At 38.7% G+C, this 18,119-nt stretch overlaps 2 protein-coding genes across 2 annotated transcripts; both read left to right on the plus strand.

Moving 5' to 3' along the window:
* Positions 1–510: 510 nt before the first annotated feature.
* foxl2l (forkhead box L2-like) lies at positions 511–1,941 on the plus strand. The gene has a single exon (XM_015035722.1). It carries the CDS (start codon positions 621–623, stop codon positions 1,410–1,412), a length of 792 nt encoding a protein of 263 aa, XP_014891208.1. The 5' UTR covers positions 511–620; the 3' UTR covers positions 1,413–1,941.
* Positions 1,942–2,563: 622 nt separating this feature from the next.
* tmem201 (transmembrane protein 201) lies at positions 2,564–14,006 on the plus strand. The gene is made up of 11 exons (XM_015035726.1): positions 2,564–2,777; positions 3,844–3,964; positions 4,079–4,273; positions 4,391–4,570; positions 4,829–5,187; positions 5,277–5,477; positions 10,062–10,285; positions 11,322–11,384; positions 11,475–11,765; positions 11,941–12,069; positions 13,703–14,006. Exons 1-11 carry the CDS (start codon positions 2,668–2,670, stop codon positions 13,798–13,800), a joined length of 1,971 nt encoding a protein of 656 aa, XP_014891212.1. The 5' UTR covers positions 2,564–2,667; the 3' UTR covers positions 13,801–14,006.
* The last annotated feature ends 4,113 nt before the right edge of the window (positions 14,007–18,119 follow it).

Genomic DNA, 18,119 nt, shown 5'->3' on the forward strand with positions numbered 1-18,119 from the left:
AAACTATTAATTCAACCTATCTGTCGACACGTGACATTTCACGTGTTTAAGAATTTATTCTCTGTGCTTTTGTTTTATTTTATGTTTTTAGTGTATTTTGCACTTTGGGCATTTTGTGAATAAAGAAAATAAATGTGTGCTGACTGGTTTATCACGTGGATTATTGAAATAGGTTAACCTTTTAGTGACATTCTAATGAATTAAAGTGCCTCTAGTTTTAAATAAATAAATAAAGTTCAAGTATTAGAGACCAACAAGGACCACTGTGATAAAATGCAGTAAGTCCTTATGATTCCATGCTCATTTCTTGGTCAATGACTTATAAACAAAAAATCCGATTTCAAACGAGAGCTATCGTTTCAAGAGTCGCTTCAAAGTCCTAAGTATGTATTTGATTAAAGCGCAATCCTTTGACCTGTGGCTTTAACCAAAAACATTCTTATCAGACCAACACACTGGGGCATAAACAGCGTGAGAACCAGTGTGGCATCAAAGAAGGCGCTTGTTACTTCTGTGTACAACCTGTGGGCGGAGTTATCTGCACCTGCGGACATACTCACGCCACTCAAAACACTCCTCTTCCATCATCGGGACTCACAAGCGGACAGTCTAGCTGAGTCATGGCCGCAGAGGATAAAACCCCCGGGACCCAGGAAATGCAGCTGCTGGATATCAGCTCCAGCTCTCCCCAAACAGAGTCGAAAGGTTCGGAGAAAACAGAGCGTGAGGACGGGACCGTCCAGCTGGAGAAGCCGCCGTATTCATACGTGGCTCTGATTGCGATGGCAATCAAAGAGAGCCAGGACAAGAGAACGACTCTGAGCGGGATTTATGAATACATCATATCAAAGTTTCCATACTACGAGAAGAACAAGAAAGGGTGGCAAAACAGCATTCGGCACAATTTGTCTCTTAATGAGTGCTTCATCAAGGTCCCGAGGGACAGCGGGGGGGACAGGAAGGGCAACTACTGGATGCTGGACCCGGCTTTTGAGGACATGTTCGAGAAAGGGAACTACCGGCGCCGGAGGAGGGTGCGGAGACCCTACAGACCCGCCGGCCTGCCTTACCTGACAGGAAACCCTATGGAGTATCCAGAGTCTCTCTACCTTCAGCCGTATGTGAGCGGCACCTGGGCGAGTGGGTACCCTGCGCCCCAGGTCGTCTCCGGATCCACCCGCGGACTGCCCATTGGTGGTTCCTACTGCCCGCCGCCTCACTTCCATCCCTCCGTTTACGGGGCCTACCAACATCGCCACCCGCCCGTGCTGGTTCCACACAACGCGTACCCTTACGGAGGAGTGACCCAGCCGGTGAGCCCGGACGCAGGCACGGTGTCTGTGCCTTGCCCGCAGTTCACTTCCTATTCACGACAAGCGGAGTCGCCGCTGGTTTATTTCTCGGAGCAGTGAGGACTGCAGGTTTTCTGACTGGTGGCCGCCTGTTCACAGGTTCACGGTTCATGTGCTTCACTATTTCAGGTCAGCTGGCTGTCGTACATCAAGTTCGTTAAGTTTACTGTTCGATGGTTGAATTAGTTAGATCACACTTTGAAATGTTAGCTCTTACACATTTGTAACATGTCTTTCTTTTTTTTATGCTGGTTTCAAAAAGACAATAACAGATTTGATTGAAGTTGTTCAAAATTAAATAGATTAAGCTGCCAGAACATGAGATAAATACAGATATTTTTTTTTCCATTTGTGTAAGGAAAATGTTGTCAGCCTATATATTTTATTAACTTTTATTTTTGTATTTAGAAAACGCTGAAATAGGCTGTTTATGTACGTTATTTACTGATTTTTTATTGTTCTGATTCTTTGAGCTGCTACATTATTGATGACACTGATGCACTGACTCGTTTATATCGTTTAAATTGTGAATATTTCAATACCATAAACATATATGACTGTTTAAATAAAATATTTTTGCATATTGTCATTCATTGTCTCATTCCTTTATGTTCTGAAAATATTGTTCATTTGTAGAATAAATGTTAATTTTTTGTAGAAAACAAATATTTTGTTTATGGAAGCATCTTGACTTTAAAGAACAAATAGTTGTTTCAAGGCAAAATGAGAAGTTTAGTTTAATGATTTTATTACTTTCCGCGATTATAAAAGTTGACTGAAGTTTCCTGGGAATCTCTTTGGAGATTTATTTGTACGTTTTTGAAAGGAGGGCGATTTAATTCTGAACAACGTGGAAAAAAAATGTCGTAAATAAAAGAATATTTAAAAAAAAAAAGTCAATCTCAGATAAAGATTTTGGTGTTGCATTTGAGGTACCTCGGAAGTAGTAAATCTGGAGGGGTTAAAAACTGTGAAAACTGTTTTCAATGTATTTTTCACTTAAACCTGGTGAATGGCTTTGTTTCTGAAATAGATGATGAAATGAGATTTGAATAAACAGCAGTTTACCAAAAATATAATACGTTTATTTTTTATTGCGTACTTTAATGGAAATTAGGTCAAATATCCCCCAATTTTGAATATGTGCCCAATAATGTTTGACTAAATGTTACCCCAGAGAACGCGTCTTATAGTTTCTACGTACTTCCGCTTCCTGTACAGGGGGCGTGAACAAAAGGAATTTCTTTACCGCGTGCTCCCTCGCGCAGTGTTTACCGCTGCACTTAAAACACTACGATAATATTTTAGCTTAGAAATGGAGACATTTAACATGCTGCTGTTGGAGTACCCTCAGTTAATGTACGGCGGGGTCGGAGCTACGGCGTTTATTGCAGGCGGAGCGCTGATCTACAAAATAGCTTCTAGGTAAACGCTCCGCTTTTTCGGCCATCTAAACCAGTGTCCTATGGTTTCTAACACGGTTCGCAAAAAAATGTTTTACGTTTAATTTGCTTTTTAAAGAACTGTTGCAACTATTTAGATGGAGTGTTCATTTGTCAAGAATGCATACGTGCATTTTGTCTCGTGTTTAGTATTTGTCTGCGAACATACGCTAGCCTATGTGCTAATGATGCTAACAGCTGTATTAACCTATTGCGAAACTCTTCCATACAGCTATTGTTTCTTCATGTTGCTCAAATCTGATGCTATCTAGTGTAAGAACAAGGTTAAAAAGGTGTTGTCCAATCGTTCCTGACCCATACCGACCCTATGAGCTCCCCAGGTGTCGATCTTGAGAGTTACTTTTTCCTTTTTTTTTTTTTTTTTGTTTGTAGCGGAACATGTAAATTAAGAAAATGTTGCTAATACCTTGATATTAGTAGTATTTTTTTTTTACTTGTTAAAAATAACGAAAGAATTATAAGATTGATCATATCTTACACCCTTCAGCTTTGTCGGATTTCTATCAGTCTAAAAATTAAAAATTGCTTTACATTACCTCACTTGCTTGTATGTATTTACTTATTGGTAATTGTGGGAGTTCTTAGTTTTAATGCATTAAATTAACATGGGGAAAAATGTTAATTTCCATGTTTAACCTGCTGATCGGACATCACTCACTGAGAGGAAAATTATTCCCCTCTTGCCCATTGACTGATGCATTTTTAATCCTAAATATGTAATGTTACTGAGGGTGATGAGTAGCATTTCCTTCAGTTTAAACACCATGACTGTCACAACTTTTCACAGCTGAAGTTGTTGCCACTTATTCCACCACTTTTCTCTTGTATATTTGACAAATATGTTACAGGTCTTGTTATTGGAACCTTTTTAAAACCTCTGTATAGTGTGTGCACATATGGCCATGAGTTTTTAACTGTTCCACACCTTCCTCTTGTAGCATCCTGCTTCTGGGGTGTAACGTGATGGAAAGTGCATCAGCACGTTTGGTAAAGAACAGAATCAACTAAAACTCGCTTATTGCTTGCAGGAAGAAGCCCGCTTATGCAAATGTAAACTGCTGGTTCTGCAATCAGAACACAGTGGTTCCTTATGGAAACAGGAACTGCTGGGATTGTCCCAACTGTGACCAGTACAATGGCTTCCAAGAGGTAATTTCCAAAACGTTTTTTTTTTCTTTTTTAGCTTTGGAATCCTTTTTTTTTTGTCACATAGAAGCATTTTTATGTACTTCCTCTGTTTTCTGTTTGTTTTATCTTTAAAAGAATGGCGATTACAACAAACCCATCCCAGCTCAGTACATGGAGCATCTTAACCATGGTGTAACTGGAAGCGTTCCTTCACCTGAGAAACCCAAGACTCTGCAGTGGGTTAACTGTCAAATGCTGCTGTGCAGAAAGTGCAATAATAACCAGACTGTGAAAATCAAGCAATTGGCTTCGTATGTTCCCAGGGATGACGTAAGTAATCAGTTTAAGTGTGCTCAAATTCAAATAAAGCATAAAATTTTCAAGCAGGGGGGGAAAATTCCAAATCTGATCCCTTTTTTTTTTTTGTCTTTTTCTTTGCTTTTCTAGGACAATTACGACGAGGAAATCGAAGCCTACAAGCATCACCTGGAGCAGACTTTTAAGTTGTGCAGGCCATGTCAGACTGCGGTGGAATATTACATAAAATATCAAAACCGCCAGCTTCGTACGAGGCTCCTGACCCACCAGCTCCGGCGCTCCCGAGAATCAGACTTGGGGTTTGTGAAGGTCAGTGCAACCAAAGTCTAAATAGATACATATAGTAAAGTTTTTAGCAAAAGGAAAAATATAATAAATCAGTAGCCATGGAAATATCACCGTGAAAATTATCACGTTGAAACATGAAACATGTTTTTTCACAAACGTACAAAGTTGTTGAAGCAAAGGTTGATTTTGTCAACCTTTGCTTATGTCCCAATGATGCATTGTTCCTTGTTTTTCTTCAATGAAAGGAGTAGAAATGGAGCCATGCTTTCTCTCCCACAGAGCTCCCATTCTCTGTCCTCGCCCACCGGAGTCGTACTGTTACGGTCCCTGGCCTTCCTGATTTGTGCGTTTCTTCTCACTACGTTTGTCTACAAATTGCCAGAACAGCCTCTCCCTCCAAATGGGCCTCAGACCTTAAGTGGGGGCGTCGTTCCTCCAAAGCCAAAATCCAGCAACGAGTCCACTGCCAGCAACGCCACAGATTTGCCTGTGTGGCAGGGTCTGCTGGACTTCATCCCAGAAAAGGCTGCTGAAAACGCCAAGCTAGTCTGGCAGCACGGCAGGGACAACCGGCTGGCGGTAGTGTCCGTGGGCCTGATGACGTGTCTCACGGCTATTTTCTTAGCCGGACCGATGCGGTAAGCGTCCACCGCGTCTTTGTCGCTTCTGTGCAACATTTTAACTTGCAATTCGTAACAAAAGCGACTCTGGTGGTTTGAATTTCCAGGTTGAGGAGAATCGACGCCATAGCCTCTGTCCTGTGGTTTGTCGTCCTGTGCCTCTGCCTGGCTGAGAGCTACTTGACCGACACGCCGAGCTGGATGGACTCAGTGAAGCTTGCTAGCGTCTCCCTCTGTTGCCTCGTCGGCCTCGCCGCCGCCGCCGCGACTCGCAAGCCAATGGGTCAGCGAAGAGCCAGATATCGAAGGTCAGATTCTGAGCAGTAATACATGTTCACATTGTGTTTGAATGTTGGGAGTGTACATGTAGTCTTCTCTGGGTGGTTTGTGTAACAAGATCGAACATGGCTGTGGTCGGTTTTTCCTCAAATAAAAACCCATACCCTTATTAGATAAATAACACTTTTAATTTATCAATCATGCTTTGAATGAGTTGTCATTTTCTTGCAGTGACTGTCAGACTGATCTCAGAACAAATGATGGCATCTTTATTGGATAACACAACACTATAGAGCTTAACCTCAATCCAGTCCTGTACAAATGTTTTAAATTACTTTGTTTTTATTTGAGGAAATCTATTTGTCATTTCTCCCTATTTCACTGTCTTTTTTTTATTCTGTCCCTTTGCTATACTGTTGTGAGAACAACTGACTGTGCTACGATGACATTCAGATAGCAAACTCTTTACTTAAGGACAGTGTAATAATTTACAATAGACACATGGTTTACCATAGCAACTGATTCATGGAAGAAAAAGTTGAAGAGATCAACTTCAACCGATGAGCTACGATGATTTTAGAAAATGTCCTCCATGTTTCTCAAAGGTGGTTCAAACATTTCTATAATCCATTGCGTTTTTACTAGTTTAGATTATTAACTATATAAACCATTAACAAAATCACATTTAAGGTGAGGGACTGTAGTCACATTCCTGTCAGTATTAACTACTGTATGTTTTTACAGTACTAGTATTTCTGTTTAAAAATGTCTTGAATGTGCTAACTTATATTAACACTACCTAGATGCTATTGCATGGATGACTGTATCCATCCGAATCACTCGCAGCTGCACAAAAGAAATTTTTTTACCTTGAGCGCATAAAGCAGCGGCTTCTAAAGCTGAATGACGGTTTAGTTTCATACAAACACTCAGTATGTTAGCTTTGCTGCTTGCACAGTGTTGGTACAGAAAAAAAAAAAAGTTGCACATGTAACTTTGGCTTTGCTAATAATTGTTCGAAAAAGCCTTTACTTGTCATAATACTGAGCACTGAAAAAGCGGAAAACTTACCAAGAACTTTGAACTAGCTGATTACTTTAATAAAGAAAAGCATGTGATCTCGTAGGCAGCATACTGTGGGGGACGTTGCCCGTTTCAGGCAGATCTTGTTACGTTTTCGGTTTGTACAGTAGCTCTTTGTAGCTAAGAGACCAGACAGTTATGTCATCTAAATATGTTACATTTCTAGATTTATTTCTTAAATTATATGTAAAACATTTAAGCTGATTCATGTCGTAATCAGATTTGATATTTAGACATTTAAATCTTAACCTTTTCCTTTTGCCTCAAGTTCTTGCACAGCTAATTACTACTAACTGTGCATGGTCATACTAGTCTCGGCCTGGTTTCCATGTGAATATCCTGACATTTTGCGGTCTCTTTTTTTCAAAATAATCCTCCATCTGTCTCCACTAATAATCAATGTTTCTAATCACTGGAAAACATTTGCTCTGTACAGTATTGTGCAAGAAGTTGAAATGCTATTTGTCTGTAGTGATCAACTGTAAATTGTAGAAACGTAAAGCAGTATTAAGATTGTCACAGAGCTTTTTCAAGGCTTCCTACGCTGCCTTTAATAGTCTGGAATCCAGCTTCAGCTGTGAGTGTTTTCATTATTTCTCAGTAGAATAACTAGTAAAAATCCAGCTAGGTAGCTATTCAGTTTCTCAAGTGTCTAAAATGTAATAAAAATAAATAAATCTGAATTGGAATTTTGAGTGGAAAGTTCATAGAAGTTCTGCTCTCACATATTTGATCTTTTCTGCAGAATCTCTGTTACACACGGCTTTCTCATTTCTTTATAACAGTGGACTGATGTATGGTAACATGTCGGCAGAGTTGACGTCAATTAAAGCAGGACTGCGTACTCTTAACAACAAACATTTTAAGTCTTTGACACTTGGAATATTTAGTAACATGATTGGATCTGATCAAATGCCTCCCATAAGCAAAAACATGTAAAGTGCCTACATTTTTTGCACAGTACTGTCTGTAGTTATCTAAACATGTTTAACTTGATCATAGCAATCTGATAGTTGAATGCCTGACAACTAAACAGCTTGTTTAGGTTTACTTTGCAGATGAAAGCATTGCTAAAGTGTTTTATGGGATTATGTAAACAGAAATATTCTGAAAATGATTGCTACAGTATTTGTAGGATACTAATATTCCTCTAATCATCTTTCTAATTTGTTGATACTTTTGTTCTAACACTAACGTTGCATGAAGTTAACACGTCAAACCACACTAATTCTCAGTATTACTTTATTTAACTTCGCTAACTGAAAATGGATAATAAATTAAAATCTGTCTCCAGCTGCACAGATTTATTGTTTTTTTGTTAGTGCAGTTATAAACTGCAGTGTTAGGCGGCATTTCAGCGTTTGACAGGCTGTGAAAATCATTAGGTGAGAAATGTAGTTTGTTTGTTTTTAGAAAGAAAAATCAACTTTATTGTAGTTTTCTGTATTTATTGCTGTGAATTTTCTTTTGGTTCTCCATGACCGTGGAACGCCACACATAAATTAGACGCTTTGAGGTATTTTTAGCGTATTGAGTATCCTGACAGTTGCTGCCACGTCTGTTGGTTATGAAATTTGCATTGCAAAAGTATTCATGCCCCTTTTGTTTTTCCACATTGTCGCATTACAACAACAAGCATCAGGGTGTTATTTGGATTTTATCTGATAGAGCAACACAAATTGCTTCATATTTGTGAAGAGGAAGAGCATCCTGCATAATGTTTTTTTATTAATAAAATGTTAATATGTTGGTGTTTGTCTGTATTCAGCCTCCTTTACTGATGTTTTGAGTTAAAAGTTGCTTAATGTTTGTGGCCTTAATAACAGAAAGACACGTTGTGTTGCCTCTTTTACCATTTAAGAATAAGATTTATTAACGATCTCACTGTAAATAAGTACAAAAAAGTGTCCGTCTGCATCAGATCCGTTTTGCTGAAGGGTCAAATTTGTACTCTTACGGGCCATCAGTCGGGGGGCCATACAGAATTATTCTAAGGGCCGCAAACGATCCCAGGCCGCACATTGGACACCCCTGGAGTAAAGGACGCTGAAATCAAATGCATGTCTCATTTTTCAGATTTTCATCTCTAAAATTTCTTTAGAATTTATTCTTTTTCCTTTCACTTTGCAATTGTGTGTTACACTAAATCCTAGAGGAATGCATAAAGGTTTGTGGTTGTAACAAGATGAATGTGGAAAAATTCAAGTGCGTCTTACAGTCGTAGCAAACAAAACTTTTCATACTGTAATCGTTGCAGTAGAGAAGGAGAAATTTGCCTTTTTCAAAACCCATCAGACTGAAAAACCTTTTTTGTTTCTTCAAATGCCAAATCGCTACTTCAGTAACTGTGTCTTACGTATTTGTGTAAAAGCACAACTTGCCAAAGTTTTACATACTGTGCCCAAAACTGGCTATAAATATAGACTGACCAGCCTCCATATTTATCAGTTTTGTTTTTGGTTTTTTTTTTGCCATTTTGGGTGAATTGCTGTATCAGTATAATAAGCTGTCTGAGTGTTAGTATTTGCTAAGTAAACATTAAGCTGTAAAAGCACTGCATTAAAACCCTTATGGTAATTTTCATATATAAGCTACCATTTATGAGAACCGCAAACATATTTTGTGTGGTTTAAATATTGATTGCTCCTTTCTTACAGCATAATGTTGATATTTTTCACCTTCTCTGTGTTATTGTGAATGTGCAGCACGTAGCTAATAAATGTGATATTTCATACATAGATGTTGCAGCGATGTGTGGACCCCATATCGCTGGGGTTTTTTTTTTTTTTTTTTAACAGATGGTCATATCTGTTTCCATCATTTTGTCTCGGATCAATCTGTTCTCTGGTTTCTGATCTGTAGCAGCCATGAAAAGGGAACTTCATCACTGTTGAGAGGTTTCTTGGAGTTTGCACATAGAAACATTGTGTTCTGGATACTAGCATGATCTTGATGTCTGGCTTTACTTTGCAGATTTTTTTCTTCTCTTTTTTTGTGCTTCCTGTTGTTGGCTTTAATAAACAAATAAATACAAAATTGACTTCTGGTATTTTATTTATCAACCATCATGTCACATCTGTGCTCATGTCTCTTTCTCCTCTTCTTTTCTCTGTGTATGTTGCACTATAAACTCCCACTGTAGCGTCTTATATCGTTTCTCTGCCATTTTTTTTTTTTTACAAAGATCAGATCTCTGCTTTTGCGTTTTCTTGAGCTTTTCTTTCCTGTAAAGCCAAACCTGTGTGGTTGGTTTTCTTCTTCACATGCAGCATTAACGACACACTTGAAGTTACAACCCCGGTTTGGATGTCCACCTGCAGTAATTTATTGTTTGAGGTAGTTGGGTCTGTTTGCTGTTTTTGTCTCGGCTGTTTTGTCTGCGTTTCAACTAAACCCAGCTGTTTTTATTGTTCCGTCTAGCTTTCCACACCGATTATTGACGCTGCCCACAATCATTTCTCAGCAGCGGACCACTTTGGTTCTGACCGTGTTTTCTGCCAGTAGACCATTACATTGCCTTTGTGTTGCAGATACCTTGCAGGCAGCGCTGCAGTCCCGCCCTTCAGCAGCCAGCCTCCTCCCTTTCACCCACCCGACATGGCAGACAGCTTCATCCTCACCCCGCCCCCCAACATTTCTGAGCTTATCAGCCGCCAGCACAGTCCTCGCGAGCGCAAAGCTTCCCCCTCCACTCTGCCCGGACGCCTCAGCAGAGCCCTCTGCCTCGGGACGGTCCCCTCCCTCACGAGGACAGGTAACGCTCAAATCTAAATTGGAGTTTATGAAACCATTTTTTCTTTTTCTTTTTTTTCTTTTTCAACTTCTGAGTAGGATTCAACTTATAGGTTGGAGTTTGCTATTGTTCTTTTTGAGTAGATTTGAATTCTTCTTGTGATAGTGTGATCATTGATCAACTCATTGATCACAGTATCATCCTGCGATAAGTAAATCATCTGTGATTTACTTATCATCCTGCACTATATATATAAAAAAAAGTAAAGGAATGGCTCAGAAATGTCCAGTTTGAACGTTTTTCTGAAAATAGTACGGCTTTTGAAACGTATAACAAAATGCTTAATTTTAAGTTAAGATTGAAACTGGGGGGAAAAATTTAAAAAGCAAAAACCTAAAAAAAAAAATAAATGCTGCTAATGTGGGCCAAGGGGATTTTTACACTTTCAGTGATATAGTTATGAATATGTATGCATATAAATCAAAGTCAAGTTTGTTTGTGTAGCACATGTCAGTAACAAAGCAGCTCAAAATGCTTTACACCATAAAAGCATAATACTGTTAACAATTACAAAACAAGCAATAAACATTACATTTTGTCAAACATCATCAGGCAAATATCCATCAGATATATTTAATCAATGCTCCACCACCTACTAATCAAAGGCAGCTATAAATGGATGGAGTTTTAGCCTCAGTTTTTTGGCATCTTTGCAGTTTTCTGGAAGTCTGTCCCCAGATTAGAGGAGCATAAAACTGAATCCTGTTTCTCCACGTTTGGTTCTGACTGTCACGGCAAAGAATAAAAACATCCAGTGCATTGCAATGTCATGTCAAATTGCCAATTTGTTATTTGCACAAATAAATCTGAGTAAGTAATCCTGAAAAATGAAAAATTCAAAAACTTTTTTTGTGTGTTTTCATGGCGTTATACTGGTTTTCTCTTATTGAGCTCTACATGACAAAGAGTTGTTCTTTTTCTCCAACAAAAATACATTTTTAGAGGTATTTTTTGTTTATAGAAAATATCTACATTTTGTGTTTTTTCTCATCTTCAGGTTCTGGCTACCTTTTTAGTGGTAGTAGACCTGGCTCACAATACAAAGACTCACCATCATCAGGTACCAAAATGTCTTGTTTTCTCTGATGCCACAGTACAGAGTGAGGTTTTCTTTGTTGTTGTCTTTTTTTCACCAGTTTGTTTTTCTCAGATTACTTTTCTCTGAAGTCCGGGAGTCGCCCATCATCCCCTGCCCCCTCTCCTACCCCTTCGGTGGCCGGGTCGGTCACGTCCAGCTCTGGTTCGGCCAGACAGCGCCGTCCCCTCATCAGTCCGGCTCGCCTCAACATCACTGGCCAGAAGCTCCGTCTATTTTCCAGCGAAGCAGAGCCAAAGCTCGTTTCTCCACCTTTGTCCTCGTTTCCTTTTTGCGTTGAGCCGACGCCTTCGATTTACAGCGGCTGCTTCTCACGAGACGTCTCTCCTTTCCAAAGTCAGAACGGTAAGAATCTGCGGTTGGCCTGGACAGAGAAGTGGTTGTTGCAGGCTGCATGTAGCACCACTAGATGGCAGTGTAGAACATTGTCAAGCCTGAGTGTGGGTAAGGCTAAGGTTTATTACATGGCTGAGCTGCTTTAGCTAGGGGTTTTGGGTAATTTGATGTGATTGTTTTGTAGATTTAAGTTGCTTACTGAGAGATGGAAGTGTGATAGAAGAAGAGGAGAAACAAAGCAGCTCCTCGGCGTCCTCCGCCTGCCAGGTTGGAACAACAACACAAAGTCCTGAGAGCTTCTCTGCGCAAAAAGGTAGGCATCCCATTTGTAAGTGGAAGCAAGAGTAACTCATTAAGTCAATAATTACTGATAAAATATGTTAACCTACACTAATCTGTGTAGTGTTATTGGTCATTTTTATCGGTTTTATTCCCAGGTGAAGTTCAGTGCATGAATTTACCCACAGAAAAGCTGAAACAGTGACTACTGTTTTTGTCATTGTATCAGCAAAATAAGGGCTTGACTGCTTTTGTGTCAGTATTTGAACTCTTCCACCCAAAATGAGTAACTTTAAGTAATTTTGTAGGATCACATCGCATGTTTTGATATATAAAATTTAGCTGTATGGGAATATATATTGGTGTATGTTGGCCATTGAAAAGTACAGTTATCCGTTTCATGCTGTTCACTCTGAAGGATGGACTAATTAGTTGTAGAAAAGATTTTCAGCTGCTTCCGTTCACTGCTGCCATACTTTACACACCCATATAGAGTATGTTAGAGAGTCATTTGATGCCTGTGCTAATAATAATAATAATAATATTTAATGATAATACGAACAGTCTTGACTTAAGCAGTTTTGACTGCTTGACTTAAGCAGTCTTGCTTAAGTCAAGGTCTGTCTAAACATGTTTTTAGACAGACCAAAAACATGTTCTGGTTTTGGTCTGTCTAAATGTTGCCATATTTCATTTTTTAATTGTATTATTAAATACCATGTCAACGCGGCAAATTACCGGGCAGATTGGGTTTCCCACAGGACTTTTTGAATTTCTTGGCCAGGTGTCAGTTTATAAGATCTCCAAGCTGCTGCTGTCAAAACGCCGTTTCTACTGACTGTAGAAATATCTATAAAACTCTTCATTGTGTGGCTCACAATTGACCTGGTGTTCTATAATAAAGGCTGAGCTTTTATTACAAAAAAAAAAAAAAAAAAAAACCTCAAACTGCATGCGAGTCTAATGCAACTTTTGACTGAGTTGTCATCTGCTAAACGCATAAATAAATGTAACTATTGTGAGCCTGAGCATAATTAAAAAGAAAATCACAAAGTTTGCCCTTTCAAGCAGTGTTTCTTAACCCTGGTCCTCACCGCCCCCCTGTCCTGCATGTTTTAGGTATTTCCCTTCTGCCACACACCTGAATTGTATTTCTGGGTGATTAACAGGCTTCTTCAGCACTTGGTGGTCATGCAATCATTTGAATCAGCTGTTCTGGAATAGAGACACATCTAAAATATGCAGAGCAGGGGGGCTGTGAGGACCAAGGTTGAGAAACACTGGTTTAAAGTGTTAAAGTTGGGAAACCATGGAGATGCACACATAGTTTTTGTGGTAATGTTTTATAAAGCAGTATTATCCTGAGAGCTGTTCAGTCTTGTGCAGATTTCCCCACCATTAGAAAACCTGCAGCTGCATGCTTAATTCATGTGATCTGTACTTATTTACCAATTCCCATCATCTCAAGGTCAATCTGGGTTTTACGGTAAACGGGAGAGCGACAATATTTAAATATTTAGCGTTTTTAGCCTTGGTCTAGAAGAGTCCTGTTTCCGGTTTATTGAAATTTGAAATGCTGACAACAAGCTGAAAAGTTCCTGTTGCCTAATTGAGATTCTTCTTCTTCTTCTTCTTCTTCTTCTTCTTCTTCTTTTTTCTCCTCTCAGGTTTTGTGAAACATTTGATCTTACCCTCGGTTTTATTGACGAGCCTGACTGCCAACCTGTTGTTCGGCTGCTTCTATCTCTACCACAACTGGGGCTGAAGCCTCAGCGAGTCTGCTGCTGGTTTTCTCATGAACTGACCAGAGAGCCTGGGCCTCTGGACCTTTTTTTATGTCTCTGGCCTCCAATACCAGAAACCCCCCGCCTCCCCCCCACCCCTCATCCCCACCATCTGCTGGCGTTTGACTTAAAAACACAGCAGATTTCAGCAGACACGTTTCAGTTCGAGTAAGACCTCCTGTTTTGTGCTAGATTGAAATAAGAGAGCGTGAACAAATTGGTCGATGGTGTGTCAGAACCCACATTTGGATGTGCGCTAGGTGCACGATTGGGCGCTGAGGGGGTCACACGTAGCCTGCTGGCACCGGTTGTGATGACTGGGTGCCTTTCATTAGCAGAAAATCTTTTCTGGTTCTCTGTCAAAATGAAGGGGCACGCTTTGTTCCTGAGATAAAACATGTTCTGTTTTGAAATGTAAAGATATGTGGTGTTGATGTGTATTGTTGTGTACATGCAGGTGCAAAACGGTTCACTGGTGCTCTGTTGTTAACTCCACCTAATGCAAAGGTTACATTTATTCACTACTGAAAAGATTCTCTGAAAATAAGGTATCTTTGTTTATATTTATTTATCCAATCAACCATTAGCGCCATCAAGAAGAATATCTTTTTTTTTTTGTTTATTTTATTAGTATTTAGTCATTGCGAGTTTTCTTGCACTGTTTGAGTTAATTATTTAGTTCTTGGACTATGTGGGTTTAAAATCGTGTAACACGAGTGCAGGTGTTTTCACACTTGGTGTGAATGTTGATTTGATGTAAGTTACATTTGTGAAAATTGTATAGGATTTTTTTTCCGGTGTAAATAGGGACTATTTTAGTTTTATGTTTTGCTGTGACTTTTTCTTTTAGACAAATGATGCTAATTAGAATTTTTAATTCATCTTTTTTTAAGTGATTCGAAGCAATGTAAAAACACAAAAATGCTACTGTAAGGTCTCTGAATGACTGCTTAATGACAGATGCATGAAGCTCTCATTAGGCAGCCTTAGGTTTTTCAACATACTGTACACTGAACGTACCTATGCATTTATACTTGAAGTGTGACGGGCTTACGTTTGAGATCATGTTTGAACGGAAGTGAACTTTTCTACTCCAACAAGATTAACCTCAGAGAGTTAAAACAATTTTTTTGTTGTTTCAAAATGATTTTGTCTTATTGATAACATGAACACAGTACATGTTTGTTTTCTTTGGACTTCACTAGAGCTAAATCAGAGACATTGATGAGATGAAGTTGTCTGTTCACAACAGTGGTGTGAAGGTTTGTGGTTCTGCTGTTCGGCTGAGTGTGTTACTCTCTGGTATAATGCTCATCTGTACCCGTGCTGCTTTTTTTTTTTTTTTTTTAAATAAATGTTTTTTTTGTAACTCAATTTGTGTGCTTGTTCTACTTTTTTTTTTTTTTTAAAGACCAACAGATTTACTTTTCTCACACAGTTTGCTGCTTTAGGGTTTAGTATTTTTGTCACACATTTTTTAAAGCATACTGATACTTCGCATTAAATTTCTTTTTAGGTTTATAATTTACCCTGCTGTGCTGGAGATCCTGGTTTACAGTGACGCATTCCTGTTTTTTAAAGTTTGACCACAGGTTCTTTTCCGGGGAAATTCCTGATAATTAACCCAATGTTTCATTGTTTTGACCTCTGAACCACTTAGTGTTTGCATGTACAAACACTAAGTGGTTTGTACATGCAAACACCTTATGTGCTCTTCCATCATGCTGGAAAAAAACATTCGTCCTCCTACCAGGAAAGTCATTAAAGTTATTTCTAGTCTTCTAAATTTGATAGTTATTTATTCATGGCGGCATTTTCGGCCATTTACGTGCAAGAAGAGGTATCCCATAATGGACATTAATGTTCTCAAAATGCTTCACTGCATGTCTGAATATCTTATGGTAAACATCCCACATTTCCAGATGTCCTAAATGGTCTGAAAAGAGGAAGAAACTCTACAATATTCTACAAGTTGTTGGTTCACGTTGAATCTTAATAGCCTCAACTTCCTACCTGTGTAGCCAGTTTGTTCCAAAGCAAGGAAGACGACATCTGTCCAAAAAAAAAAAAAGATCTGAACACTTTACCTTACATTAACCATAAGGTCATTGACATGACGCTAACACGTCATGTCATGGCATCACTTATACCGAAAGTTAGTTATTTATGGTTGAATATGGTTTTTAATGAACTTTCGTTACTTTTGCATTCATTTACCCTTCATCTAGGAAACTACTCAATGCAAAAAGGCCACCATCAAACCTAAAGCATCAAATTTCTTTATTTTATGAATTTCATCATTCATAAAACTATTGTTCCCATTTGTATTTCTCTGTTTTAGATGGTTGTTAAATCTCTACTTTGTGTTCTTAAAAGCACATCCGCCTGCGTGTTTGTGTTAAACAGGATTCTTCTCTATGGCGTCTCAGTGTTTTGTTTTGTTTTGTTTGTGTGTTTTTTTGGCGTCTTACGTAAGCAGTCCTTCTGCTGACTCTGAAGCCTCTGAGAATAAAATGCGACCAGATAAACTGCTGTGGCATCAGCTCAAAACCATAACTATGTAAATCTAAAAATAAATATCTGGGTTCTGGTTAAAAACCTATGTTATATCGCTTTTACATCCACAGATTTCCTCTAAAACACATTTCTGAACGAAACATCATCAAGGGGATTACGTATCAGAGTGTAAGCTGCTGCACTCTGTTTTTAATCATTCGATTTTATTTGTTTCCATATGCATTCAGTTTGCTTGTCGCGTTTTATATGCCCATACCTAGTTGATTTGAGTCCTGCAGACCCTCCACTGGAAATTCAAGGTTTGTTTTTTTTTTTTTACATCATCTTGAACTCTGACTACAGCCAAGTCGAAAGTTAGTTGTGTTAAATATTCCATTTCTAAATATCGCTCCCTCTGGCCGCTTTGTGCATCCACTTTGTTTTTTCCTTTTGTTCTAAATTAGTACATGTTTTGCTTCCTCTTTTTTTTTCTTCTTCTTTTTTTACTTGTTTGATTTGGGCCCCCTTCTCTGTAACTCTCAGAATAACTTTTTCTCGGAACTGCCTCTCTTATTTAACCTTTCTGTACGACTGGTTTCAAAAGAGGAAGCTCGAGCCCTCGTCACTAAAGCTGCTTCACAGCAAATTCGGGTGGTTAAAGGAATTCAGAAAACACCTGGTTCTTGGAAACATGTAAACAATTTTATTATTTTATGGATTATATTGTCCGTAAAGGCCGTTTCTGCAGCTTTGCTCACAGCTTTGAGGAGGAGGCTGTCATTCTCTGGACTGCTAAAATAAGACTTTGGTGACATGAAGCATGTTGAAACCAATTTTGATATAAAGCAAAAATAACCTGATTAGACAATAAGGCAAAACTCAGCCTGATCCCATATGAAAAAGTATTTGATGAGAACTTGCTGGTGAGCTTAGAAATTACTTTGAAGCTTTTAACCAAACTGAAATGTTGTTTCCAACCAGATCTTGAAATTCTTGAGATTGATGTGTTGCTTTGTGAGGTCCTTGAGCCCATGAGCTTCACGTTGTCAGATTTTATTACTGATTCCTTGGACCGTTCTATCCAACGACAAATGGGTTTTATTTCTAAACCCATTCAAAGTGCTCAACTCTTTAGTTGAGTTTAGGATCACTTCTGTGTTATTGAACTTCATCTTCCCATCGGCTCTGTTTCCATATGAGAAAATGTCCGCGTCATGATTCTTCCACCACCATGTTTCGCCATGCAGACGGTGCATTCGGGGTAATATGCAAAGTTTTGCATTCAGGCCAAAAAGTTCATCTTAGGTCTCATCTGACCAGAGCACAATTCTTCACGTTTGCCGCATACCTTACATAGCTTATTGAAGTTTGCCACTCTTTTGTAAGTACTTGATATTTTTCTTCTTGCACAACTTATTTGTCCTTTTAGCAGCCTTTAGCCTTTTTTTTTCCCCCTCTAATGCTCTCAAACACCACACCTCTGAGGCGTCATCAGATCAGATGGATTTATACTGGCACTAAATTACACTCTGACAGACTCTGTTTAACAGTCAGGTGTCTCCTGACATTAGTAGTTGACCTGGATTTTGTTTGAGGTTATCATAGTAGGAGAGGCTAAATTCAAAAGCACCCTGCATGTTTAAGATTTTTATTTCTAAAAAAAAAAAAGAGTGAGAAGCATGTTTCTTTCATTTAACAATTAGCTACACATTTTCTTGTACACAAAATTAATATGTTTTCTTTTCCTTTAATTGAGAGTTTAAAATTTTTTAAATCAAAGTTTGGAGTTGTAATGTGAAAAATT

The sequence above is a fragment of the Poecilia latipinna genome, unplaced genomic scaffold (genome assembly GCF_001443285.1).
Source record: "Poecilia latipinna isolate Pla-1442-1.1 unplaced genomic scaffold, P_latipinna-1.0 Scaffold346, whole genome shotgun sequence".
NCBI lineage: Eukaryota > Metazoa > Chordata > Actinopteri > Cyprinodontiformes > Poeciliidae > Poecilia > Poecilia latipinna.

What these genes read in the sequence shown, in the direction of transcription:
- foxl2l (XM_015035722.1), top strand. Translation starts at nt 621, where the DNA reads ATGGCCGCAGAGGATAAAACCCCCGGGACCCAGGAAATGCAGCTGCTG.
- tmem201 (XM_015035726.1), top strand. Translation starts at nt 2,668, where the DNA reads ATGGAGACATTTAACATGCTGCTGTTGGAGTACCCTCAGTTAATGTAC. An exon ending in CAAAGACTCACCATCATCAG is followed by an intron (nt 11,385 to 11,474) that starts GTACCAAAATGT and finishes TGTTTTTCTCAG; the next exon opens with ATTACTTTTCTCTGAAGTCC. An exon ending in GAGCTTCTCTGCGCAAAAAG is followed by an intron (nt 12,070 to 13,702) that starts GTAGGCATCCCA and finishes TTCTCCTCTCAG; the next exon opens with GTTTTGTGAAACATTTGATC.